This window comes from Antechinus flavipes, chromosome 4 (assembly GCF_016432865.1).
Source record: "Antechinus flavipes isolate AdamAnt ecotype Samford, QLD, Australia chromosome 4, AdamAnt_v2, whole genome shotgun sequence".
In the NCBI taxonomy this organism is placed as follows: Eukaryota; Metazoa; Chordata; class Mammalia; order Dasyuromorphia; family Dasyuridae; genus Antechinus; species Antechinus flavipes.
Genome location: NC_067401.1, coordinates 385,842,214 through 385,868,901, shown reverse-complemented (window position 1 = coordinate 385,868,901; position 26,688 = coordinate 385,842,214). Strand labels below are relative to the sequence as shown.

The window sequence follows — 26,688 nt, the reverse complement described above, 5'->3', positions numbered from 1 at the left end:
AGCAGAGTTTAAATCCTCAAGTTGTGTGACCTTTATGGCTCAGTTTCCTTATCTCTGAAATGGGGATAATGGCATTTCATGGGTTATGAGGATCAAGTGAGTTTACATATGTAAAATGCTCTGCAAACTTTAAAGTATTACATAAGTGATCATTTTTGTTGTTGTTTGTATTATTGTTATTATTAAAAGAGTGACAGATACTTATCCTAGAGAAAACTCAGGAGATCTGATTACTTCTTTAAATATTAAAGGATTGTTAATAGAAGAGAGATTAGAATTGTTCTGCATGACCCCAAAGAGCAGAGAAATAGAATAGTGAGTAGAAGTCACTGGAAGGTAGATTTAGATGAAGAAAAATAATTTCTGGCAATTAGGACTTCTAAAAAAAAATAAAGTTGTGAATACCCTGCTGTTATTTTCAGTCACATCTGATTCTTTGTGATCCCATTTGGGTTTGTTTTTCTTTTTTGGCAAAGATATTGCAATGATTTGTCATTTCTTTCTCCAGCTCATTTTACAGATAAGGAAACTGAGGCAAAGAAGGATAAGAACCTTGTCCAGGGTCACACAACTAGTAAGTTTCTATGGCTGGATTTGAACTTGGGTCTTCCTGCTTCCAAACTCAGTGCTCTTGATGATTATATTACTAGAGATTTTAAAGTCTTGGAATGTCTGCTTCTGGGTGGGGGACATATTAAAAGCCTTCCTGAAAATAGCTAATTTTGAACTAGATGCCTCCCAAGGACCTACCTTTCTTTAGGTTTCTTCCATTTTGTGATGTGTAGGAAAAGTCCTTGCTTTGAGGAAATTCCTCTTCTAATGGATAAGACATGGCATGGTACTTAGTACATAGTAGGTGCTTAATAAATACTTGTTGACTGAGCAGAACGGTTACCATCCCCTGATAGAAAATAAGAACCTCGTGGGTAGGGACTGCTTTAGCACCTGAAGTAGTGGCTGGCACACAGTAGGTATTAATGTCTTGACTGATTAAGGGGTATTTTAGGAAGAGCGGGGCTTAGCTATCGTGGTCCAGCCCTTCCCTCCCCTTTCTCTCACCTGGTTTCCTGTAGGCATCAGAGCCCATGGCCAAGACTCATCTGCGTGACTGCCTCCATCACATGGGCCAAGGAAGCTAAATTGGGAGGTGTTGCCAGCACCATGACAACAGAAATAATACCAGTCAGGCCCATGAGGGTGAGAACAGTGGGCCGAGGAGACGAGGAGAGCCGGCTCAACCAGGGCTGAGGAGCCACCTGTGAAGCGGGGTGGAGTGGGATCTTGGGCTGCCTTCTGGGCTGGGGACCAAGGGCACGGGCAGGGCGTAAGAGGGAAGGCATCCTGACGGAGCCCGGCTATTTCGGGGACTCTGGGCCTGATTCCAAGAGTTAGGGTTCTGGGGTTCAGTTGGCGGTTGATCTTTGACCTTGCTCTACCATTTCCCTTTCTGTACCTCAGTTTCCTTCCTTTCCCAACAGGCTTGAAGATATATTTAATTTTGATTTCCTTTATGTCTCCTGGGTACCCAGTGCTGTTCTTGGTACAGGTAAACCTCAGCCAGAAGGAGGCATTGTCACTGAATCTAGGGGAGCGAGAAGGATAGGCACAAAGTCAGGAATATCAGAGTTCAAATCTTACCCCAGACACTTATTGGGTATGATTCTGAGCAAATCACTGAACTTTGGTTGCCTATGTTTCCTCAGCTGTAAAATAAGGATAATAATAACATCAACCTCTCAGCATTGTAAAAATCAAATGAGATTTTTTTAAAAATAACTTTTTATTGACAGAACCCATGCCAGGGTAATTTTTTACAGCATTATCCCTTGCACTCACTTCTGTTCCGACTTTTTCCTTTCCTCCCTCCACCCCCTCCCCCAGATGGCAAGCAGTCCTTTATACGTTAAATATGTCACAGTATATCCTAGACACAATATATGTGTGCAGAACCGAACAGTTTTCTTGTTGCACAGGGAAAATTAGATTCAGAAGGTAAAAATAACCCGGGAAGAAAAACAAAAATGCAAACAGTTCACACTCATTTCCCAGTGTTCTTTCTTTGGGTGTACCTGCTTCTTTACATCATTGATCAATTGGAACTGAGTTAGCTCTTCTCTTTGTCAAAGAAATCCACTTCCATCGGAATACATTCTCAAACAGTATCATTGTTGAAGTATATAATGATCTCCTGGTTCTGCTCATTTCACTTAGCATCAGTTCATGTCAGTCTGAGATAATATTTTTAAAAGCCTATAGCACTGTGCCTGATGTTACATATATCTATACACACACACAGACAGGTACACATAGTACATGCTACATAAAATCTAGCTATTATTATTATTATTATTATATTGTCCTCTAGAAACAATTCCCTGGCCATTTTAACTAGTACCATGAACATGGCTTAATTTGCAGTCACAGGGCCAAGATTAGAATTTTGGCTTTGCCATCAACTAGCTCCGTGACCATAAGCATTAAACTTCCTTTCCCTGAACCTCAAATTAATCATTGGTAAAACTAAGGGTTTGGGCTGGATAATCTCTTATGTTCCTCTTAGCTTTAAATCCCATGATCTTATGAATTGGGGACTAAGATGATTGTGTGTGCAATCAAGTGTGAAACTATGTGATACAAGCTGGGAAGCTGTAGAAAGTCAGAGGAGAGGCTCCTGCGAGCTGAGGTAGTCAGGGAAGGTTGTACAGAAAAGAAAAAGATGGGACTTGAATTGGGAGGTTTGGAGCTGGCCCCTTGTTTACTTATTGAGGGCCTGGAAAAGGGCTTGGCGGTGGGGGTGTATTCAATGGGATTCAATAGAAACACCAAAATTCTCTAAAAACAATATCTTCTGGGGCCATGTCCCACCGGATTGCTCGTTGCTCTTGGGAAATTTAGAGCTCTCACTGCCTAGGAGTGCAATTCCAGATCCTAACTGATCAGAGGATTGCAGACTCAAGTCCCTTATTGATTGGAATTCATTGTTTTGAGTCCTATTGGGGAGGGGCTGGGAATCCTAAGCTTTAGAACAGGAAGAGTTCTTTGAGACCTCTAATACCAACTCTTTCATTTTCTAGATGAGAAAAAAAGGGGATCCATGCAGGGTTAGTGACCTGTCTTAAGTTTACACAGTATTAAATGTTGGAGGTGGAATCCAAACAAGGTCTTCCCCTAAATGCAGCATTCTGTCCACACTGCCTCTTGTTCAGAGCCCCACTGATAGAGAGGCAGTTCTGAGTTGTTGCTGATACATGAGCTGACATCTCTGTCCATCAGCAGCACCACCAACATCCCAAAGTGCTCCATGGTCCCTAGACATTAGTGCGGCTCATTGTTTATTTTCATGCAAGGTGGCTCTGATGCACGCTTGGCTGATTTCTCAGCTGGCTCTATCCCCCTCCAGAGCCCTTAATGCTGGCTGGCTTCATTTCTTTTTTCCAGATCAGGGCTCTGTCCTTTGAAGTTTTCGTGAATGGTGGATGGAAAAAGGAGTTTTGATTAAATAAACTCTTCTACCCATTCCCTCCTCCCTCATGATCTTTTCCCAGGGTCAGGCCAGATGCTAGGGATTTAGACAGGCTTTGCCCAAGTAAGAGAAAGCAGTTGGAGTTGAGTTTATTGATCATCTCTGGGAGAAAATGCCTTCCCAGCTCTGGCACAGAGATCCTACCAGCTGTCATAAGCTATTCTGTTTTTCACAGCCCCGAAGAAAAGGGCCAGGGCCAGGGCCAGCTTCCCTACTGCAGGAGATGGGGACCAGCTGTTCACCATCTCCAAGGAGCTCCCGGCATGAGGAAATGGGCTAGCATCACAGCAAGAGGAATTGAGGATAGATATCTGAAATAATAGCCCACCCTGCTTATGAGACATTGGGGCTGGCTGATCTAAGAATCCATATCTGAAGGATTCTGTGACAGGTTCTTTAAGGAAGAGATCTTAGAGAGAGAAAAAGTTTGTCTTGCAATTCTTGAAATCAGCTGGGATTGTTTTAATAGAAAGAGCATTGGTATTAGACCTGAGTTCTAGTCCTGACTCTTATCCATAATCACTGTGTCCCCCTGTGCAAGTTAATCAAGACCCCTGAACTTCTGTAGTTTGACCTGAAAATTGGAGAGAATACTTTTCCCAAGACATTTGTGAGGGAAATTCTTTACTTAAATTTTGTTCCATAAATGTGAGATAGAATTGTTATTGTTCCATGAATATAATGGTTCTTTCTCACTCAGCTGCTGTGCTGGTTGCTTCCTCTCTCCTTCAACCTTTGCCCCTAGGTTTTACTTGGATGCCCTTTTTCTTCAACTAGTGTATCCCAGGCACAGGCAGAGGTTGGATTTTCCAGAAAAGACTTTTATTCTTCCCCAGCATTAAAGAGAAAGAGCCCAGAATTGTTGGGTTAGCCCATGAGAATCTTGTTCAATTCTACTATTATCACCACTATCATCCCTATTCCTATCCCCACATCCCCTCCCCTGCACTGCCACTTACCCTTTACTTCCTTCACTTTCTGTTCCCTCCCTCTCTCATCTCCATCATCATTACCACCTCCATCACTAATTCCTACTTCCATAGCACCAACTATAGCTCCTGTTGATTACTTAACCCCATTCCCATATCAGGACCTGGATTTATCACAGAATGATGTAGTATGTCCATCTGGAATCAAAAGTCTTGGGTTCCAATCCTGACCTCTGCTTTTTTACTAATGGGATATGGGACAAATTGCTTAATCTCTGTGGGTCTCACTTTACTCCTCTGTAAAGACTTGGGATTGCACCGAATGGTTTCTGAGGTCCCTTTCTATTCTGATGGGCTATGATCCTGTGAGTGGCTCCTACTGGAGAAATCCTACACATGTGTCGCAGCAGTTATGCCTATATGAGAGTTTCTTTCTGTTTTTCAGCTGGTACTTCTAAGAACTTCTGGGTTTGGTGCTTAAAGGCACTGTGAATTCAAATTAGCAAGGTTCAACCCACCAGCATTAAGAAAAGAATTGTTTGATTGTAGGGGAGTATCACATGTGTTGGCTGAGGGGAATTCTGCTGGAATGCAGGAAATGGACAAGATGACCTGAGTTTTTTAGGTTGCCTCTTTGTTTTTCCTTTGAAATGCCAGTCAAGAAAATAGAAGCCATCCTAGATGAAGTGTTGAGTTGAAAGTCCCATGAAGTAACTCTCTTTCTCTCTTTCTTCTTCTTCTTCTTCTTTTCTTCTTCTTCTTCTTCTTTTCTTCTTCTTCTTCTTTTTCTTCTTCTTCTTCTTCTTCTTCTTCTTCTTCTTCTTCTTCTTCTTCTTCTTCTTCTTCTTCTTCTTTTCTTCTTCTTTTTCTTCTTTTCTTCTTCTTCTTCTTCCAACAAAAAACATTGATTTTAGAATGAAAGAACCTGGGTTTCACACTCTGCCACCTCTGTGACTCTGGGCCTCAGTTCCTTTCTCTGTAAGATAACAAGTATAGACTATCCCTAGAGGAGAGGGCAAGGGATCTTTAAGATGCCTTCCAGTTTTGAAATGTCTTGTCCCACTTCTCAATTTCTCTCCAGAGCAGAGGATCACGGGGGTTTACAGGTTCTTCTTCGGCTGGCACACCATCTGGGGACTTCGTGCTGGGGCTGGCATGCTGAAGGAAATTGGCACCTGGATAGGGCTTGGCAGCTGCCTTATTCTAAATGCTGCATTTCAGCATGGGGCCGTGAGAAAATCGAATGAGTAACGACTGAGGTGCAGAATTGAAAAACAAGATCAACGTGGGACTGTGAGGAAGGACAGGGGAATTATAACGGTGATGGTATTGTTATTGATGACAGTAGGTATGTCCCAGATACAAGAAGGGAGCCTTCTGGAAGAGAGAGGAAAGAGAAAAAGGAAGGAAGCTAGTCTTGATTTCTTGTCGACTGCCCTGTTTTGACCTTTTCAGCCTCAGCTTCATCCTCATATCCCCAGAGGCTGGATTTGAACTCAGATCTTCCTGACTCCAGACCCACCACTCTATCCCCTGCATTACCTGCTGCCCATATATACATGAAAGTATGTGTAAAAAGACAGGAACTCAGAACATCAGAATTATAAGGATTCTCAGTGGAATTCTTTTTCTGAAAGATCTATGGTGTAGCAGAATCTACTCCCTTCTCAGGCAGGCAGCCCATTCCATTTAGGGCTGGTTCTCCTTATTATGGAAAATAACTTTTTTTTTTTTTTAACAGTTTCAACCTGCCTAGGGATCCTAGAATTTAGAATTGAAAAGAACCTGAGAGGTTAGGTAGAATGAGCCGTCCATATCACTGGCTAGTGAAAAAAAGGAGATGAAGTTAGACTAGCCAGCATACTCAATATAGAGATAGATAAAAGCAGGGAGTTAATGAATCTTATATGCCCATTGAATCATGGACCCCAAGACTATTAGATATTGGAGCTAGAAACAGCCATATTAGATGAACTAACCCCCTCATTTTATATGCATATACATACATATGTGTGTGTGTGTATAATATAGATCTGATCTACTTTTTTTTGAAGGAATTGAGAAAAATCTAAGGTCACAGAGGTAGTGAATAGACTAAAATCCAGGTTTCCTGACCTAAGCCCAATATTCTTTATCATTAATCCATCTGCCTTTCTAGTAAGTAGAATAAACAAAGGGTACCATGCTTCTCCCACTTGGTATTGCTTCCCTGAAATATAGACAAGTAAAAGGATGCTAGTAGGCTTAGCCTAATATATGGTTTTTTTTCATGGTTAATATTTACTACTCTTATTAGAGAAAGTTAGGTGACACAGTAATTAAAGCACTGTATCTGATGTTAGAAAGAGCTGAGGTCAAATTTGCCTTAGGTACTAGCTGTATGACCATGGCAAGCCCCTTAATTGATACCTGATTCAGTTTCTTCATCTATAAAATGAGGAGTATAATAGCACCTTTCTCTGAATGTTCTTGTGAGGATAAAATGAAATATTTATAAAGTGCTTTGCAATTCTTAAAATGTTAGTAGCTGTCACAATAATCACAGTAGTTTACATTTATTTAACATTTTCCAGTACAGTTAGTTTATGTACATTATCTCATAGCAATTCCGTGAGGATTTTTGGGTCAAGTATTATCCTGATTTTACTGAGAAGGAAACTGGGACTCAAAGAATTTGTATGATCGATCTTGAATATCACAGATAGTAAAATATGGTAGGACTTATCTCAGGTCTTCTTAATCTGAATCCAGTGATCTTTTTAAATCTGACTTTCTTTATCCTCAGTGTGTACCTGGTTTATTTATGTCCATTGTTATAGTGAATTCAGGGAATGAAAATCTGTATTGAGGTATTTACTATCTACATAAAATATATATGTACATGTGGGTTAGGTACATTTGGTTCACAGGAGGCTGAAGAGATATGATTTGATGTCGAAACTAATCCTTCCTAAGAAAGACTTTAATTGTCTTTAAGGGGAACAGGAGTAGGAACCAAGATTACAAAGTCATTGTAAGACAAGGTACAAAACATAGTGAGTATGTGTGTATATGAGAGAAGGAGGGAGGAAGGGAGGGAAGGAAAAAGGAAGAGGGAGGAGAGAGGAGGGGGAAGGAGAGGGGGGAGAAAGAAACAATTACTAACTAGAAGAGGGCAGAATTTCAAAGTTGGTAAAAGATGTAGACACCATCTAGTTCAAACTGCATATGAAGAATTCTTTCTACAACTTCCCCAGCAAGTGATCAACAGCTTTCATTTGAAAACTTTCAATGGTTCAGGAGAAAGGATGCTATTTGGAGTCAGAGTTTTGCTCATCATTTTGGTCATATCAAACTCTTTGTGATCCCCATTTGGGGGTTTTCTTGGCATAGATACTGGAGTATTTTGCAGTTTCCTTTTCCAGCTCATTTTACAGATGAGAAAACTGAGACAAACAGTATTAAATGACTTGCCAGGATCACACAGCTATAAAGTGTTTAAGGCCATTTGAACCCATCTTCCTGACATCAGACCTGGCATTCTATCCAACATTAAAGAACTCTCTTCTGGGTTGTTCTATACTGTTCTGGGTGACAGGATAAGGGGATTCACAGACTTTGCCATTCTCTGCATTGGAGGCAACTCAGGTCCCCCATTATTCTGATTTTCTTATGAACATGGCTTGTGAGAATACCCAATAAATTCCAGAGGCCCGTGGAGAGCTGAGCAATTCAAATAATTATCCCTTCCTTTGGGCCCCCGGACTTTTTGTAGAAGGATTGTTTTATTTCAAGGAATCTTCTTGCCTCTTTTCACTTATGTCTTAGTTGACACATCTGAGTTATGGGGACAGATACAGGTCATCAAATACCCTGGCCGAACAGACTGGGTTTTTTCCATCTAGTCCAGCTGAATCAGAAATAGCTACCAGAAACAGCAGGTGGGGGCCAACACTTCTGATTCAATTCTCTACTTCCTTCCTTCCCTGTTAAGGTAAGAGAAAATCCAATCCTCACATTTTACAAGGGTGAGTCTGAGTTGTGGCCTGGATTCCCTGATTCCTTTAGCTCTGTTTCTCAACACTTCTTATGATTTGTATCCCCAGTTTGAGTGATTGGGGAGCTCTGGGAGAGCATGAACATGTTGAGAGTCCCCCATACTCAGGCACTCATGGTGAATCCCTCATGAAATTGGAACTTTGGTCACTAATGGCAAGGAATATGTCACTCCCATCAATCATATCAAGCATTTTTTAAGTGCCTAATGTGTGCACTGTGGGAATATAGCCCTGCTTTCAAGTTCATTCTCTCCTGTGATAGGGAGTGGGAGGAGGTTGGCAAAGTGCTCACAGACAAATAAATACAGGAGGTATTTAAAATTGTTACAAAGTGATAGGAGAGGGAAGGTGGCCATTGAACAGCCTGCCTCCAGATAGCTAAGGGTCCAGTCTGTCCAAACATTTAATTGGTCTGGGAGCTCTCTGATGGAAGAGACTTTCTTCTTCAAAAACGTGGGAGCTCAGAACTGGGCTTCTTTCTAATCTCTCAAGGTTGTGTGCAAGGCTGTGAATCTAGAGTGTAAACTCAGGATTAGCTCTGACTAAAATAATCCAAGTCTACTAGCTGGGATCCTTGACAAGTAGTTGGTAACCATTTTCAAGGCCAGATGAACACAATTGTTTTTAATTGATCCAATCTTTTCTTCTGAAGAACACAAAAGTATCAGCTCCCCTTCCCTCCTACATTCCTTCTAATTCAGCCTAGTGAAGAGGAAAGAGGAGGATCCAGGATGATACTCCATCTTCAAGTTGGTGGAGACTGAGGCACAGAGAGGCTGTTGGACACTCTAAATAAAGCTCATACAGCAAGAAAGCAGGGGAAGCTGAATCCCCACTTTATGCTCTTTGCACTCAGCCCCTTAAGGCAATGTTCTGATTAAAGCCTTGTATGTGTACCCTGGAGCATTCGGCCTGGTTAAATTGTATCTGATTTCCTGTTCCCCTTAGGCCCACGGGAAGGAAGAGTTTCTGTGTAATAAGTGGCTTAATAATCTTATAATGATGTAAGCCTCACTTCCTTTGGTGGCAGATGGGATCATGTGGTCACTAAGGCAAGACTGGAGAGTTTGGAGTTTACAGTTAAAAAAAAAGTCCCAAAAGTGCATTATTACCATTATTACAGGTTTTCTGTAAATGGAAGATCTTTTCCTCCCTCCTAAAGCATTAAGAAGTATCTTCCTCTCCCCCTCCCCATGAATATATGCTTGCCAGATCCCTATTAAATCCCCCTTTTCCTTCAGAGAAGACATAGATGAATGCTACCAAAAGATTGATCATTTGCAAGTGGCAATGCATGAACTTCCCTCTTTTTCTGGTGTCTTTTAATCACCTTTATGTGCCATTATCAATCTTTGCTAAATTCCCTCCCTTGCCAAGAACAACAAGCTCACCACTTGTGCAGCCCAGGTAGCAGGCAGGATGGGGCATGAAGGGGCATGAATAGCAAGAACAACCCCCAGTGGAAGTGTAAAATAAGGGTCCAAGAGAATGAAGGAGGTATCTATATCCTTAATATCCTTAATAGTTTGAGTTTTTAGTACCAGAGAAACTGAGGCAAGCAAGAGATTGGTTTTTAATTTTTAATGTGGAGTTTAAGCTAGCTGACCAGATGGGACTCTTGTCCAAAGCATTTGGCTCAGATAAACGGAGGCAGGGAACTTGTATAGGGTTTTAACTAACTAGGGTTTGCAAACAGAATATATAACCTGAATATACAATCTTGTAGAGTAAACAAAGGCAGATAAGGGAAGCAAGGACACTGGGAAGATGGACAAGCCATAATTCCAGGAAAGGAACATAACTTAATCGTGACAGGATAGAGGTCAAGATAGCAAGGTCAAGAGCAGGAGACAGCCAGGTGAGGGGCTATACTCAAAAGGAGGGGGAATTATCCTGACAAGGTAATAATGTGTTTGGAGTTTATGACACAATGGTATGTAAAGGTGGTCATAGTGTCAAGGTTTTTCCTGGGCTCTTTTTTAAAAACTCAGTTTTCAGTTCTAATGGCAAGGAATGAGGAGTGGCTATGATTTTTTATTCAGGGCTCAACAAGTTTGGGTTAGATTTCTTGTTTGTTCTATTGAAACTGTGTTCCAATGCCATGGAAGGATTCCAGATTAATCCACTATACTCCTGCACAAATCAGTTAATCTTTATTTGTCTCAATTTCTTCATCTGTAAAATGAATTGTTTGGACTCAGGACCTTTTCTTACAAACATGTCTCCATAAATTGAAAAATCTGTGGAAAGATTTTTAGTGGAAAGAACAACAAAAAGTTCTAGATTTGAATCCCAGTTTTGATATTCATAAATTTTATGGTTTTTTAGCAAGTAACATCTTTCTGTGCCTCAGTTTTATCCTCTATAAAAAGAAGGGATTGAATTAGCTCAGGATGTTTTAAACTTTTTCAACTCATGACCCTTTTTCACCTGAGAAATTATTATGTGACCTCGGGTATTTAAGTATATAAAACAGGTATCGAGATGAAACATTTACTGATAATAAATCCTAAAGAGATTTATTTTAAAATGTTCATTGGTATACATACATATAATTTTATATTAAGTAATACTGAATGATGACTTATAATAAGTGATAAAATTATATCACTTATTAATGATGAAAGCAAATTTGCATACTAATGAGATAGATGTATTTGCTTATTTTTACATAAAGAATTAAATCTTGATGGAATACCTGAAATTGCAGGATATAGAACATTCAGAAAGCTTTTATTATTGTCAAATTTTCACAATCCCCACATTGAGTTAAGCAACCCATATTGGATTATGATCCACAGTTTAAGAAACTTTGGATTAGATCATCTAAAATCTCAGGTCTAAATTTATGATCATATAAATTTATGACTGTTATGTGTGATTGAGTAACCTCTGGAGCATGAAGGGGAAGGCAAGAAATGAGCTAGACCTAAGAAGGACTTTTCCTTTTCTGAAACTGGAGGGGAGTGCATGGGAATTTAGCAGATTTTTTACTCTTGGGTCCCTGAATTTGGTTTTTAATATTTTTACAACTATATTCTAATATAATTTTTATAATTCTATGTATTTTGTTTTATGCATTAAAAATGTTCTGAAAAGGACCCACAAGTTTCATAAATTTGCCTAAGGGATTGGTCCATGACACAATTAAGAACCTATATCATAGAAACTTAGAGGCATAGGATGTTATAAGTCTAAACACCACTTCTTTTGATAGATGAGAAAACTAAGTAGAAAGATGGAGTGATTTGCAAGTGAATGGCAGATCCAGGGAAATAAATCAGGGTTCCTGATTCTGAGGCGAGTTTTCTCTCTATTGCCTTGTGTTTCCTTCAAAATGACTCAAGAGTCAAAACTATGTGAAGGAATAAACTTCTATCTCCTCATTCTAGCAAAGCAGAGTGTCAGAAGAGTGTGGAGGGAATGTAGAAGGAGAAAACCAGAACCAAAGTCTCAAATAATCCTATCTTAGCCTCTGCAGAGTTGGGTCATTTTGTCCATTCTCCTACCTCTAAGTAGGACAGATCTTAATTGAACCTAGACTTGTGAGAGTGAGGGGCTCTTCTTTTCTAAGTTAAAAAAAATCTCCTTTATTCTCTTGGTCACCTATCTTGAACCTCCGGTAAGGAATTCTTGATGCATACATCTTGTCCTTCCTACTTCAATTGTAGTTTCTCATGGTTAGTATGATATTGCCCATATGAAGAACTGCTAGGCTTCCTTATCTCACTATGATCTAGTTCTACCAGACTAGAAATAATCCAATTGTTTTTCAGTTCAAAAATCTCCATTGTTCCCTAACAATCTCTTTTCCCAACTAAGGAGCCCTACTTCTTTCAGTCTCTTATTTTGTTCTTATTATCTGCACTGCTTGTTGGCATTATCTTTCAGAATGACTAAATTTTAGAATTAAGAAGGACCTCAGTGGCCATTGCGTCCAACCCCTTTCTGAAGAGAAACCCATTTTGGCTATGATTTCTGGGAATTTTGCTTCTGAAACTTCCACCCATTGATTTTATTTTTAAAAATTAAATTATTTATTTAATTCAAAAAATACACATAGCTTTATGAATCATGTTGGGAGAGAAAAATCAGAACAAAAGGGAAAACCATAAGAGAAAAAAACAAACAGAAAAAAGTGAACCTAGATGTGTTGATTTACATTCGATCTCCACAGTTCTTTTTCTGGATGCAGATGGCATTTTTCTAGCCAAAGTTTATTGGGATTGTCTTGGATCACTGAACCACTGAGAAGAAACAAGTTTTTCATAGTTAATCATCGCATATTCTTGATGTTACTGTGCACAATGTATTCCTGGTTCTGCTTGATTCACTCAGTATCAGTTTATGCAAATCTTTCCAGGCCTTTGTAAAATCAGCTTGTGAATCAATTTTTAAAAATAATATTCCATGATCTTCACATACCACAACTTGTTCAGCCATTCCCCAATTAATGGACATCTATTCATTTCCTACTTTGCTAACACAAAAAGAGCTGGGACAAACATTTTTGCGCATGTGGGTCCTTTTTCCTCCTTTATGATTTCCTTGGGATACAGACCCAGTAAAGGCACTTCTGGGTCAAAGTTACTCATTGATTTTAAGATGACCCTCTGAGGCCAAACAGATTGCCTCATCCTTGTTCCACATGATTTTGGGCCTTTCAAGTACAACACAAACACCAGGTCAGGAAGTATTGTCCTCTGGTTTAGAGCCAGCATCTATCTATACCTGAGGAATAACTATCTCCAGACAGCAGCAGCTGCACCATCTTATAATGTGATCTGGAGGCTGAAGGCCCTTCTCTTTATCACCAGAAAACAGCCAGCCTGCAATACAATCGATGAAAAATGAACTTGTTAACATTTGAGGAAAATCTATTGACGTGAAGGGATCCATGGAGCGTAGAGAAAAGGTCGATCAATTGGAAGCCGTGACTGGAGAATAATCCTTACCCTGCCATCCACTTGTGAGTTATGTGATTTTAGCCAAGTTCCTTCTCCTTTCTAGGTCTATGTTTTTCCCTCTCCCATTTAAAAGGGTGGACCTGGACTGCATTACAGTTGGGATCCTCTCCAGCTCTAATATCCCCTCAATCAAAGGATCATTATATTTTAGAGCTGGAGAGGAATCTCAGCCATCATCTGCACCAAAGCTATTTAAATTATGGATCCAAATGTGGGGGTTGTGAAATTATGATTTATTATCAGTAAATGTTTTATTTGTATACATGTTTTATATACCTATATACCAAGGGTTGCATAAAAAATTCTTTCTTTTTTCTTTTTTCTTGCTGAAGCAATTGGGATTAAGTGGCTTGTCCAGGGTCACACAGCTAGGAAGTATTAAGTGTCTGAGACCAGATTTGAACTGGGGTCCTTCTGACTTCAGGACTGGTATTCCATCTACTGCGCCACTTAGCTTCCCCATAAAAATTTCTTAGGTGTGAAGTGGGATCACAAGTGGAAAAAGTTTTAAAAGCCCTGATCTACATCTCCCACATTTTACAGGTTAGATTGTGAACTCCTTGAGATCAAGAATAGGCCTTACTGCCTGTGCTTGACATGATATCTGGCATACATAGTAGATGCTAAATTAATATTTGTTGACTTATTAACTACAATTGAAAAAAATGAAGACAAAAAGGATGCATAAAGTATTGGCGTGAAGTCAGGATTTGAACTCTTTTAGACTCCAAAGTCCATCATGATTTTCATTGGACCACCCTGTCTTGGAATTATTTTGAAGGAGTCAAACAGAAGGGTGAGTATTCTTTTGGAACCTAGAGAAGTGGATTGACATATCTGAATGATGTGCCTTCAGCACTGTCAAAGAGTTATTTAAATAAATTTAGTGGCTCCTCATTGCCTCCAAGTTCAGATGTAAAATCCTTTTTCGACTTTGTCAGTCTTACCCCGAACTCCTATCTATTCACTCTGTGATCCAGCAGTACCGGAATTGTTGCGGTTCCTTGAACATGACACTTGATCTCTTTCACTTCATGGCTTTCCATCGGCTGTGTTCGATGTCTGAAATGCTTTCCCTCCTCTCTTCTGCTTCCTGTTTTTCTTAGACTGAAATCTCATTTTCTCCAGAGGCCTTTTCTAGTTTCTCCTCTCATCACCCATCACTCCTGACTACTAGTGTCTTTGCTCTGAAATTATCTTCATTTTCACACACAAACATATCACCCACATTACTATATTATATATGAATGCATATGTGTATATTTTGGCCTTATTTCTTTTCCCAGTGTCTATGTTTTACATAGTGCCTGGCACATAGTAGGTTCTTAATAAATACTTGTGTGTGTATGGACACACACACACATCCATATACATCTATATACACATGTTATGTATATATAAAGAAATATGTGTATGCATATATGCATATTTTGCCTTTATTTCTTTTCCTGGTGTTTAACATAGTATCTGGCACATAGTAGGTACTTAATAAATACTTGTGTGTGTGTGTGTGTGTGTATACACATGTATGTGTGTGTATATATATATAATATGTTTATGTGTATATAAAGAAATATGTGATTACATATGTGTATTTATCTATCCTGTATGTACATGGTTTTGACATCAAAATGTGAGTTCACAAGGCTGGGGACCTCGGCTTACTTTTCTTCTGCACCCAAAACTTAGTGCAGTACCTGGCACATAATAAGCTCATTATCACGAGCTTAAATAGTTCACTGATTGATTGTTACCATTGTTACATTTTTTTTTTTTTTGTATTTTAGATAGCACACAATGTCCCAAAAATCTTAATGCAATTTCAATCCCTTAAAGCTTAAAGTTGCACTGAAACTTTTGGTACTTTGGGTACTTCCTGTACTAAACACTGAAATTGTTACCATAGATTGATAGATACATACTTAAAGAATATTTGATTCTTGTTACTCTAATTTTATGCTCACCCAGCAACTTGGTAATAATATATCTAGTGCTTTGGAGTAGCCCCACCCACGAGAAAAGAGTACCCAATAGTGACCATTGGTGAGTGTTACAGAACTATATGTTGCCAGAGCTGGAAGGAAACTCAGATTACTGAGACCAATTAAGTTATTCTACAGATGAGGAAACTGAGGCTCGGACAGGGGATGGGACTTGTCTGAGCTAACAAATGGTGGAGCAGAGATTCCGACCCAGTTCTCCTGGCTAAAGGGCTGCGCTTTTTCCGTTCTACCACACTGTATCTACTTGACAATGAGTGCATTTCCCCATCCCTATGCCCACTCCCTATCCCCCACCCCCGCCTGATCACTGAAGAAATCAAGTTTCTGAACCTTTAGAGTTTAGGAACCTCTGTAGTCCTTTCCCCTCCTCCCCACCGCCAAGGTACAGCTAACCCCAGGAGGCCCAGCCAGAAATAGCTGACTGGTCTTTTTCCACATTCTTTTGTTTAAGCCTCTGTTCAGTTTGGTGCCCAACTCCCCAAAAAGCCAAAAGGATTGGCAAAGTCCCAGAGATAAGAACCCTGAATGACTAGTGGTCTTTGACAGGCTCAAGGAGTGGAGAATGGAGTTGAGGAAGGAAGGAGGGACTCAATCCCAGCCTTCAAATCTCTAATGGGCTTGCATGATGAATGATTGCTCTTTTGGACTCTGTAGACAAGGCAGGGATAAGGGAATAATTTTTTAATCAAACGGGAAAGATTCATTTATGATAGAAAGAAAAACTTCCTGTGGTGAGATCTGTGATTTCACTAGGGAATGGAACTCATGAGGACATTCCCTCTATCATGTAGATGGACATCTGCTTTGAAATTGTCTCTGAGAAAATAGAGCAGTGGGAGATGGTGACTTATCCATTGCTTGCCAGAGTCTGGATTTGAATTCAGATCTTTCTGTCTCTGAGGTCAGCTCTCTATTCATTATACCACACTGTCCTTGTGAGACACATAATCATAATCTCATAATCATTGAGCTCAATATAATATAAAGAACTCAGCTCATGCCTATTGAAATCCTTCTCTTCCTTTTAAGATCCAGTGTCCAATACTATCTTCTCCATGAAGACTTTCTTGATTGCCTCAACTGGAAGTGATCTCTACCTCCTTAAATCTCTTAAGGAAAAAGGTTACATGACAAGCATGAATGCTTATGAATTGATTCAACGATGGGCTTGCAGAAAAGGCTGAGTTAGGAGTCTGAAGATGTGAATTCTCTAGCTGAGCTCTGGCACCGGCTTCCTCTTGGCCATGGAGGAATTGCCTATTTCAGCATCTTGATGCACAGCTCTGTAACCCCTGCCAATTCTTGTGGATGGTACAATCAAGCTGTGGGCAGACATTCATTAATCACCTACTGTGTTCCAGTCACTGTGCTAGGAGTATACAGAAAAAAAGTGAAAATTCTACTAAGGAACAGAGGACTGGATCCCTGCCCTAAGGAGCTTCTAGCATCTTCCTTACTGGGGAAGAAGGATACTTACTTGAGAAGTGGATAACAAACTAGCAGTCAGTGGATTCATAACTTGCTAGTTATGTAGCCAAGAGCAAATCAGTTTCTAAACAATATCCTTACTTGTGAAATAGGGATGACAAGATTATACTCTTTAACATCTCTCCCCCTAAAGTTCTTGTCCATCTTGTAAACTGTGACATGATATATAATTTTGGGACTTATCATTAACATGTGTGAAGTGAGTCAGGGAAGCCTTCTCAGAATTGAGTTATTCTTAAGTCTTATTTAAAGACCTGTTTATTCTTAGTCCCATAATGGCTACCTATAGAGCTCAAAGGAAGCTCTGATATCAAATCTAGATCTAATAAGTCTCTCAGATCATATTTGAACTCAGATCTTTCTGACTCCAGACCCAGAGTTCTATCCACTGAACCACTGAGCTGCCCACGAGTCCTACTACATATTACTAGCAAATGGCAGAATTAGTATTTAACCCTAGCCTTCTGACTATTAGGTCTACTATATTATATTTCTAGCAAGACAACATAACAATTAGTAAATATCCAGGGAACAGATTAAAACTGGTTATCACTATATGCAACCCAAAGCGGACTGCTGTTCTAAGAAAGGAGAACCACAGAGAATCATAAGCTGAAAGGGACTAGGAGTTGAGACACTTTCCTTAGTCCAGGAAGACTTCCTGGAGAAGGTGTCATTTTTAGTAGTCTTTCTACTAAATGCCCCTTCCCCACTTTATTTTTTTTTTCAATCCTCTCATCTCTGAGCCTTCTTTCCCATTGTAATTTATGTCTGGAATGCCTCACTCATCCAGCTTAATAAAATTCTTCTTTCTCTCTATCCATTCAGCTCTTCAGGGCCCATATTCCCTAGGAAGCCTTCCCAGATTGACTAGAGGGAACACTGAGTGTTTTTCTTGCTTTTCCCTCTATGGATAAAGACTCCTTCCCTTGCAGTCACCCTGGTGTATTATTAGGAAGTAAATACCTTCTTGCCCATGTGTGGCTCTTCCTAGGCCAAATTAGGGAGTAGATTAAGTTTGTCTTTGGTGTCCCACCTTTTCCCATTTAGGTACTTCCCAATCATCCTTCAGGCTCTAAATAAAGCATCTCATCAATTCATTTATTCTAAGGGCCTAGTGACTTTGTTAACAAGAGAAATTCCTATTCTTTAAGGGAATAGATGTTTAGTGGTGATATAACAAACATCAGTTGGGGAGATACAGTTGTGCTTTTCTCCTTGTGTTCATGTGGACGTGGCCTTTTCATCAAGTCTCGGGGGAGGAGGAAGTTTGGGGAAGGGGATGCTGAAGGGTGGAAAGAAAAGGTCTTTGTGGAGCTGTGGGGCCAGAATGCCCCACTCCTCCCTTCTGTTCAGAACAATTTCTAAGCTTGCTCCTATTTCCCACGAGTAGAGAGAGGTGTGTCTCCACCTCCTTCCCATGAGAACCTGTCCTACCCTGACCAGGGGTCTTGTGTCATTTGGGCCTTTTCCCACACAGGGAAAAAATAGCAAGAAAAACAGATCAGAGTTGATACTCTAATCACCTGAATCATGGGTCAGCTTGCCCAAGCTCCAGGCTCAGTCCCTGGAGAGAGAGCCTTCCCCTAAACAGGCCCTAGGCAGAGGCACTGGTGGGAGGAAGGTGAAGAGGCAGGGTAATGTTCCCATTTCTCTCTGCCCTCAGTCTTTGTGCTGATAGTAAAGGGCTGTCTTCCAGAAACTCTCCTTTGACAGTAAGCTAACATTTTTCAGGTCTAGGGTTCTGCATATAACAGAATCTCTAGATCTGTAAAGGTCTGGATTTTCTATTCCTTTCACCCACTTACGGAAGAGAATATTTGGAAAGGGTTTTGAGATCCTCAGAAAGAAGTACCAAGACACATTTTTCAGCTTCAGTTTCATCATTTAGTTGCATCTGATGAATGCTTTTAGGGTGTTTGGTAGTCAATGGGAGTTATAAGCAGAAGAAGACCAGGTTGAGGCTTATAAAATACTAAAATAAAAAAAAAACTGTATAGTTAATACCCTGAAAGAGTAATTTAATTTCTTTTGCAGTATATACTTAAATGGAAACAAGACACATAGCTAGTTATACTTTACCTTAAAGGAAGAGGATAGTGTGGATGATCTAAGAAGGCTTTTTCTAACCTTGGGTAACAAGGAGTCTATTCTAATAAATAAAATATGAGGAATTTATAGATTTTTCCTCAGTTTTCCCCATCTATAAAGTGGAGAGTTGGATGAAATGATTTCTTTAGTTCTCTTCTGTCTTCTACATTCTGTGTTACAAATGAAGACACTTGTTTTTTCTCTTATTCCTGCCCTACCAAGAAAGAAAGACTTCAAAAAGGAGAAATGTTATTCTGGAGAAAAAGGATGGAGTTTGGGAGAAACAGAGGCATATAGGATCATAAGACTTAGCACTGGAAGGAACCATAGGATTCATCCAGCTCTGCTCTATCATTTTATGTTGTTGCTTAGTCATTTTTGAGTCATGTCTGACTCTTTATAACCTGATTTGGAGTTGTCCTGGCAGAGTTACTAGAGTGATTTGCCATTTCCTTTTCTAGCTCATTTTAAAGATGGGGAAACTGAGACAAACAAGGGTGAGTGACTTGCCCAGTATCACACAGAAATAAGACTTAGAGGTGAGGTGACATGTTCAAGGCCAGGAGTAGCAGAGGAGGATTCAAATGTAGGTCTCCTGACATCTAAACTGTATCTCTTCCCACACTGCCTCTTTTTAGAGGTAATCTTGTTTATGTTTTTAAAGCAAGAAAGAAGATTGCAGAGAGGGCAGGATGAAATGGGCTTGCTCAGTTGGACTCCCATTTCTTCCATGCCTTCCATGCCTAGAGCTCTGTGGCTACAGTCCAGGGAGATCTCACCATCCATCTCTGGTGCTGCATTGGAAAAACACAACCAGGCAGAGTGCAAAGACAGCCTGCCTCAGCAGTCTCTCTGGAAGAGGTGGGGGGACATGTGGGAGGAATGCCCTGGCAATTGGCACTGTCCCTTGTTGTATATGTGGAGGACGGGCTGGTGCCCAAGTGGTCGATCTGAAAGGAGGCCGTGTGTGCATAAAACACTTCCCACACCAAGGTGTATGCCTTGGGACTTGAAATTCCATTATTGGTGATTCATTTTTCAGTAGGTTCATCTATTTCCACCCCCTTGTTTTATGAAGGAGAAAACAAGAGTTCTTCAGAGGGACTGTGCCTTGCCTGGAGCCAATTCTTAGATACTTCAACAAATTGATGTCTCCTAAATTAGCAAATGGGTGCTTCTTTCCGTGGCTCAGATTACAGTTTATCTATACTTCTGGGATTCTTGTCCATGTTCTCCTGCGATCTGTCAAATCTTTTTTCCCCCCTGTCATAACATATCCTTCATCACTGACATCCTTTATGTTCCTTTTCTATTACAATTCCACCTTTGTAATATATTGTAGTGTGTTCATGAATATCACATGCCTATATATTTGCCATTTAGATAATCCTCAACTTGAATGAGTATTTTTTCTTAATTAAGGAAACATTTAAGACTGGGTTTCCAATCACCCTGGCATGCGTTCTATCAATAAAAAATTATTAAAAAAAAAAGACTGGGTTTCCTGTCTTGCCCAGGCTAAAAGTGTAGGGGTTACTTATAGCCTAAATTCAGTAGTGCTAAGAGCTTTGATCTGTTTCACTTCCAACTTCTTTGGCAATCTCCATCATCTGCCACTCCTTTCCATCTCCCAGAGAAGTACCATATCGATGCCAAATTTAATGTGGACACCTGATTTACATAGCCCTCTGCAGCTCAGAACTCCCGAGCTCAAGAGATCCTCTTGTCTCAGTCCCCTTGTCTTTGGAATTCCAAGCACATGCCTTCATGCCCAACCTCAACTTCAATTCTTCAGGTTCTGTAGTATTCTAAGAATTGCAGCCATACAGCATCACTGGAAAAATGTCCATGTTAATAAAGACAGGCCTTTGATTTAGGGAGAATCTTGAGATAATTAAAATAACTATCTAGTTCTCTGAAGGCAATCCAATCCTGTCTCCTCCTCCTGTTCAGTTCTGAGCCCAACTTTTTGTCCAACTGAAATGTATCTGTACTGATGGATTAGATCTTTGAGTTGTCCCTCCAACTACCATATCATAGACCTTCTTGATCTGGTTGGTTTTTCCTATGTGCATAGTTGAACTGAACTCATATAATTATGGAATCCATTTAGGAGATTCTACAATATTTGGGGTCTCGATGCAATTTGCACAATTACATCACCAAACAGGAGCATTTGGAATTCTTCACCATCTATAAGGAATCCACCTTCAATATGGACTCATTAGACATCCTTTACGACAGTGGAAAAACAACTTTGGTGAGCATGGGTCTTGCTATTTTATACCTTGCTCGATATGACTAATCAAGGGATATTGCTGTTCTCGCTGTTGTTATGTCTTTCAGGGAATCTTGTGAGATGTTGACACATGTGTGGGATATAGCATGTTGGAGCATTTTAATCTACTACTAGCATAATTAATCTAATTAAATGCTTTTTTATAATCAACCAACAGTGAGCACAATGGGATCTTATGATCTCATAGTTTTTAGAAGTTGTGTGTCTATAAAGATATGGTCTTTATTGTTAATGAATATTTTTTCCTATCATCAAAGGTATTCTCAGTGTAAGAATACATAGTATAAGTATAGATTGTCCTTATAACAATTTTGTAGAAATAAACATATCAGCTGATTAATATTCTCTTCATTGATTTCTTTTGATAATAGTATATATCTTGAGAATGAAATCCTTAGTCCCTTTAAGATTGGATCACTTACAGCATTGACCTTCTGTAGTTTTTATTGTTGTTCACTCATTTCAGTCTTTTCTAACTCTTCATGAAAACATTTGGGATTTTCTTGGCAAAGATACAGTCATTTGTCATTTCCTTCTCCAGATCATGTTACAGATGAGGAAACTGAGACAAACTAGACTAAGTGATTTCATTATGGTCATACAACTAGTAAGTGTCTGAGGCCAGATTTGAACTTAGGAAGATAATTCTTTCTGACTCCACGCCTAGCACTCCATATACCGTGCCACCTAGCTGCCCCTTCTCTAGGTAAACTATGTCCAAATCAGCTGCTCTTCATGTTTTTGTCTTTGTAAGCACCATTTTTATTTTTTCACATAGTACAGATGAGACTGTATTGTTAAGAATCCAAATGTAGCTTTACTGTCTTGAATGATGGAAAGACTTTGTTATAAAAATCTATCCAGATCTTTTTCATTTTTCATCTATTCATTGTCCCTCTTTCAGTTTCATCTTTAAAACCTTGAGACATTACCAAGTTGTCTCTCTGGACAAGCTTTTTTGTAAACTTGTTTCTTCCTACACTGCCTTCTCACTTTTCTCTGTAAGACTTTTGGGAAATGCTTATATTCTAAACCACTTTCCTTGGCTGCTGAACTTCTCTGAATGGCTCAGAGATCTCAGATGTGTGCTAGCTCTTTTAGTCTCTTACTTATGGCAATTGACTTACATTGGTTAAACTTTCTCAGGAAATTGTTATAATCTGTATTGATGCCAATTTCTTCACCCTGTAATCATTTTTTTGTTATCCAGAGCTCATTTAAGTAGATTACATTGGAGTTACTTTAATTGTCTGCCATATAATTTTTTCCAATTTTTAATCTTTTAGAGTTGTTTTGATCTTTTCTCTGAGTCAGTATTCTGACTGTACATAGTCAGCTGATTCAGGAATGATTCCCACACCAGTAATGAATCAGGTAAAATATGACCAACTTAGTGTTTTTTGATGGGTGTTTGCTATCCAGCAAATCTGCAATCTTTTCTTAAAGAATGTATTCATGATAATTAGGCATGAATCTTCTGTGTAGCCTACAAGCCATCAGCCTTTCTTGTATTTTATTCCTAAACCACAATTTTTGGAGATCTTTCCCTTTGGTCACCTTTCCATTAGAGTCATCAATTGTATGGTGATTTAATTTAGAGAATTTTCTCCAGGTCTTATCATATTTCTATTTCCTCATTTTCTGCAACAGAAACTAGTCTTCATAATGACATTTTTGTAAATACTTTTATAAACATTTCAAGAAGAAATGACCAAAGTGTTGGGAAATGATGCTTCTTATCACCTCTTAGTGAATGATAAAAATCTGCTCTGTCAACTTTTTTATTCGTCAAAGGCGAGCCCATGAGCCATCTTTCTATCTAGTAGCAACTTCCTTTTATCTTCTGGTTTCATTTATATTGAGAATATGAAGATGAATATCATTCAGTTTCTTTAGCAGTATGACCATTTATCCATCATTGGTCAAGGATCTCACATTTAGAGTGGGTAAGTTCATGTTTAGAGATGGTCTAAAAGTTGCCCTCCCTCTAGCATAAACTGAAAGGGGTCTGAACAGGACTAACGGCCATCTTTTATTTTTCTTTGTTTCATGGGTGATTCCCTCCTTGCTTGGCTAGGCTGCCAAAAGTATACACAATATTTTTTGAAGTTTTTCTAATATGATAGGAACTTTCAAAATGTATGATCCATTGGGATGGCCTTTGAGAACCCAGGGCCACCTCTACACCATGATAGGTATTGGAGTAGGTCCTTTTAGAGTAGGTCCCAAAAACACCGATTACAAATGGCTCTCTGAATTCAAATTTAAGTCTTCCAAGAAGCAGATCTACATGACAAAAGGCAGGAACATTAAAGTTAAATGTTACCAGTAGCATCATTTTGAGGAAGGTCTGATCTCTTTGGTGGGAAGATTTCCTCAGGATACCAAGGCTAGGATAGAAAGGACCCACAGAAGAGCTTTGGGATTTGAGTCAGCTACTCAAGTTGAGGTTTGATTAATTGCTTAACTACCAACAACTTGCCAGGGATGGGAGGAATGGAAGAAAGCCCAATGTTTAACAGCTCCCCTTTAATCTAGAGGAGTGTTGGACTGGTCCTTAAGAGCTTTGAGATCCTTCCTGGAAGGAGATACTCCCCTAATTAATTTTCCATAGCTATAGTCTTTGCATGGAGCGAGGAACTGCTAAGAGGAATGGAGCATGGACAGGGAACTATTCTGGTCATTTTCTGATAAAATCTGCCCACAAGACTAAGAAGATTAAAAAAAAAAAAAACTGTATGTTGGTTCAATCAGTATAGACATGGCTCACTCAAACCCTAGTTTTTTGTTTTAAAATCTCAACCTAGTTTCTCAATTTCATATCAGCTCTAGAAACACAAAGAAGCTAATCTAGTTAGGGGTGAACTAGACAACTTTTTAGATTCGTTCCAACTTAAGATTTGTTGCCCGTGGTGTGAATGGGCTGAGGTCTGCTGAGAATGTGCAAATCAGCACACTTCATACTGCAAGGCAGGGAATGGAAGGGAGGGGGAGTTCTTTTTAGGTCCCTTGGAGAATTTCGGGGAAGCTGGGGCTGGGATTTGCCCTGGAGGGGAGGGGAACTTCACAATTCTGTCTTCCTTGCTCTCAGGTACAAGATGGTGGTGACCCCGAGGAGGGCGTCAGTGGCCATTGCAGGCTGCTGGCTGCTCTCCTTCCTTGTAGGTCTGACACCCATGTTTGGCTGGAATAACCTGGAAAAACTGAAAAAGGAGGCCAATGGTAGCCTGAATGATTTGGTGATTAAGTGTGAATTTGAGAAGGTCATCAGTATGGAATACATGGTATACTTCAACTTTTTTGTCTGGGTGCTCCCGCCTCTGCTGCTCATGGTCCTCATCTACTTGGAGGTCTTCTACCTGATCCGTAAGCAGCTCAACAAGAAGGTGTCGGGCTCTTCAGGAGACCCCCAGAAGTACTATGGGAAGGAGCTGAAGATTGCCAAGTCCCTGGCCCTCATCCTCTTCCTCTTTGCCCTCAGCTGGCTGCCTCTACACATACTCAACTGCATCACCCTTTTCTGTCCAGACTGCCAAAAACCCAGCATCCTTACCTACATTGCCATCTTCCTCACTCACGGTAACTCAGCCATGAACCCCATCGTCTACGCCTTCCGCATCCAGAAATTTCGGACCACCTTCCTGCAGATCTGGAACCAGCATTTCCGATGCCGGGCAATGCCCCCATCTGATGACGACGATCCCCCCGAGGAGAAGCTGGATAATTAGACCCTGAACCTTCTTGTACCTCAACTTTCCTACTCCCATCCGCACCCCTCTCCATTGGGGTACCACAGTGTGTCCTCTACTCCCCTCTGCAAATCCCAGTCCTTGTCTGCCCATAGTTTCCTTGGCAGTGCTGTGGGATATGAGTAGAGGGCCCTGAAGTGAAATCCAGAGCCTTAGACCATCTTCTTGTTATCTCCATATGATCTGGGTGGTCATGGGATGAATTTTCCTTCCTTTTTACATGTGCTTGGGGAGAAAAAAGGGGGATGCCTGTGGAAGTGAATGGGATTGGGTTTATTATGGAGAAGGAAGGAGGCAAGATGAGAGTCCCTTTTTCTTCCAGTCAATATCAGTGCCCCATGTATAATAAATTGAGGCAATATGAGAGCCCTCCCCCCCCCCCCAGATGGAAACACTAGAAGATCTGGATCAGGGAGATATAGAGCCCCTCAGACTTTAGTGTTGTGGCTTGGAGGAGGATAGAATAGAATTTCTGAGTAGATGTGGGATAGTTGACAAGAAGGAGAGAGACCTTTCCTTCCTTCCTTCCTCCCTTCCTAACCGTGAAGGATAAAAAGGTGGTTAGAGAGAGCAAAGGAGACCAATACCTCTCATCCGGGTATGTTTTACTCTATAGGCAGTGCTGAGTACCTACTCTAACTGCCCCAGCAGTATAATCCTACAGATGGAGATGATGTAGAAAGTACTAACTCCCAGGATACTGCCAAGAGCTCGGGGCCAGGTGGTTTCCAGAAGTAGTGTTTTGTGGACCATGGGGATGCAGGGCAGAGATGGTGCCCCTGAGTGGTGCTGGAACACTCCACCAGGAGGTAGCATTGGTTCCCCCATCTAGCCCCCAAATTCTCTAATCTTCCTACAAGAAACCAGAGACCCTAAAGAGGAGCTAAGATACACAGACACATTGGAGATGAGACCACTCCAGAATTCTGAGCTTTTCCGTTTATCTGAGGAGGCCAGCTGGAACTCCGTTACCCCAATTTAGGAAGAAATAATTTCTTTCAGAAAGACTGGAATTCTGAAGCTAGGGCTGGAGCCCATAGGAGGGGTGAACAGGGCACAGGTGCCAAGACATCCTTGGTACCATCCTGGGAGCTATATGAGGAGGAAGAGTTATACTAATAAATGGAGCTCATCTGCCAGCATGAGGTGGAAGTGAATGTAGGAAACACAGCCCCTGCTGTGAATGTGCCCAGTGCTCACCCACTTGGGAAGTTACCCTGCTCAGTCTCAAAAGCTGAGTGAGAAGTATTTAATACCATTTAAGTGGGAAGAGAAAGGCCTTTAAAAAAAGGTGAACTGATGAGCCTAGCTGTTCTATTTTGGTTTTGTACTATACCCCAAAGGCATCCTGGGATGAAAAAGTGACAAGGTAGGAGCTGATAGAGGGGAAGTCAGGCTGAGTTTGAATCCTGGGTTCTAGGTCAGATCCCCATCAGTTTGCCTCAGCTTTCCTCAGTGTGGAATGGGGGATTGGAAGGCATTGGCTCCCAGACTGGGGAAGAAGACTGACCAATAAAGGATCATGAAAACAACAAGATAGAATTATAGTCCTAGTTGACTCAGGGTGGTGGGAACAAGGGAGCTCAGGTTAAGAGAGCTGGA

General features: G+C 40.4%; 1 protein-coding gene across 3 annotated transcripts in view; it reads left to right on the top strand.

Annotated features, from left to right (window-relative positions):
• The window catches only part of ADORA1 (adenosine A1 receptor), a 53,472-nt gene extending 26,844 nt beyond the window's left edge, over positions 1-26,628 (top strand). For 2 of the 3 annotated variants that reach the window (XM_051998612.1, XM_051998611.1), the window contains exon 3: positions 24,429-26,628. In XM_051998612.1, the coding sequence (XP_051854572.1) occupies positions 24,429-25,065 (637 nt within the window). In that variant the 3' untranslated portion in view covers positions 25,066-26,628. Of the gene's footprint in view, positions 1-21,226; positions 21,299-24,428 lie in introns of those variants that run through there. The other variant, XM_051998613.1, reaches the window with a different exon arrangement.
• The last annotated feature ends 60 nt before the right edge of the window (positions 26,629-26,688 follow it).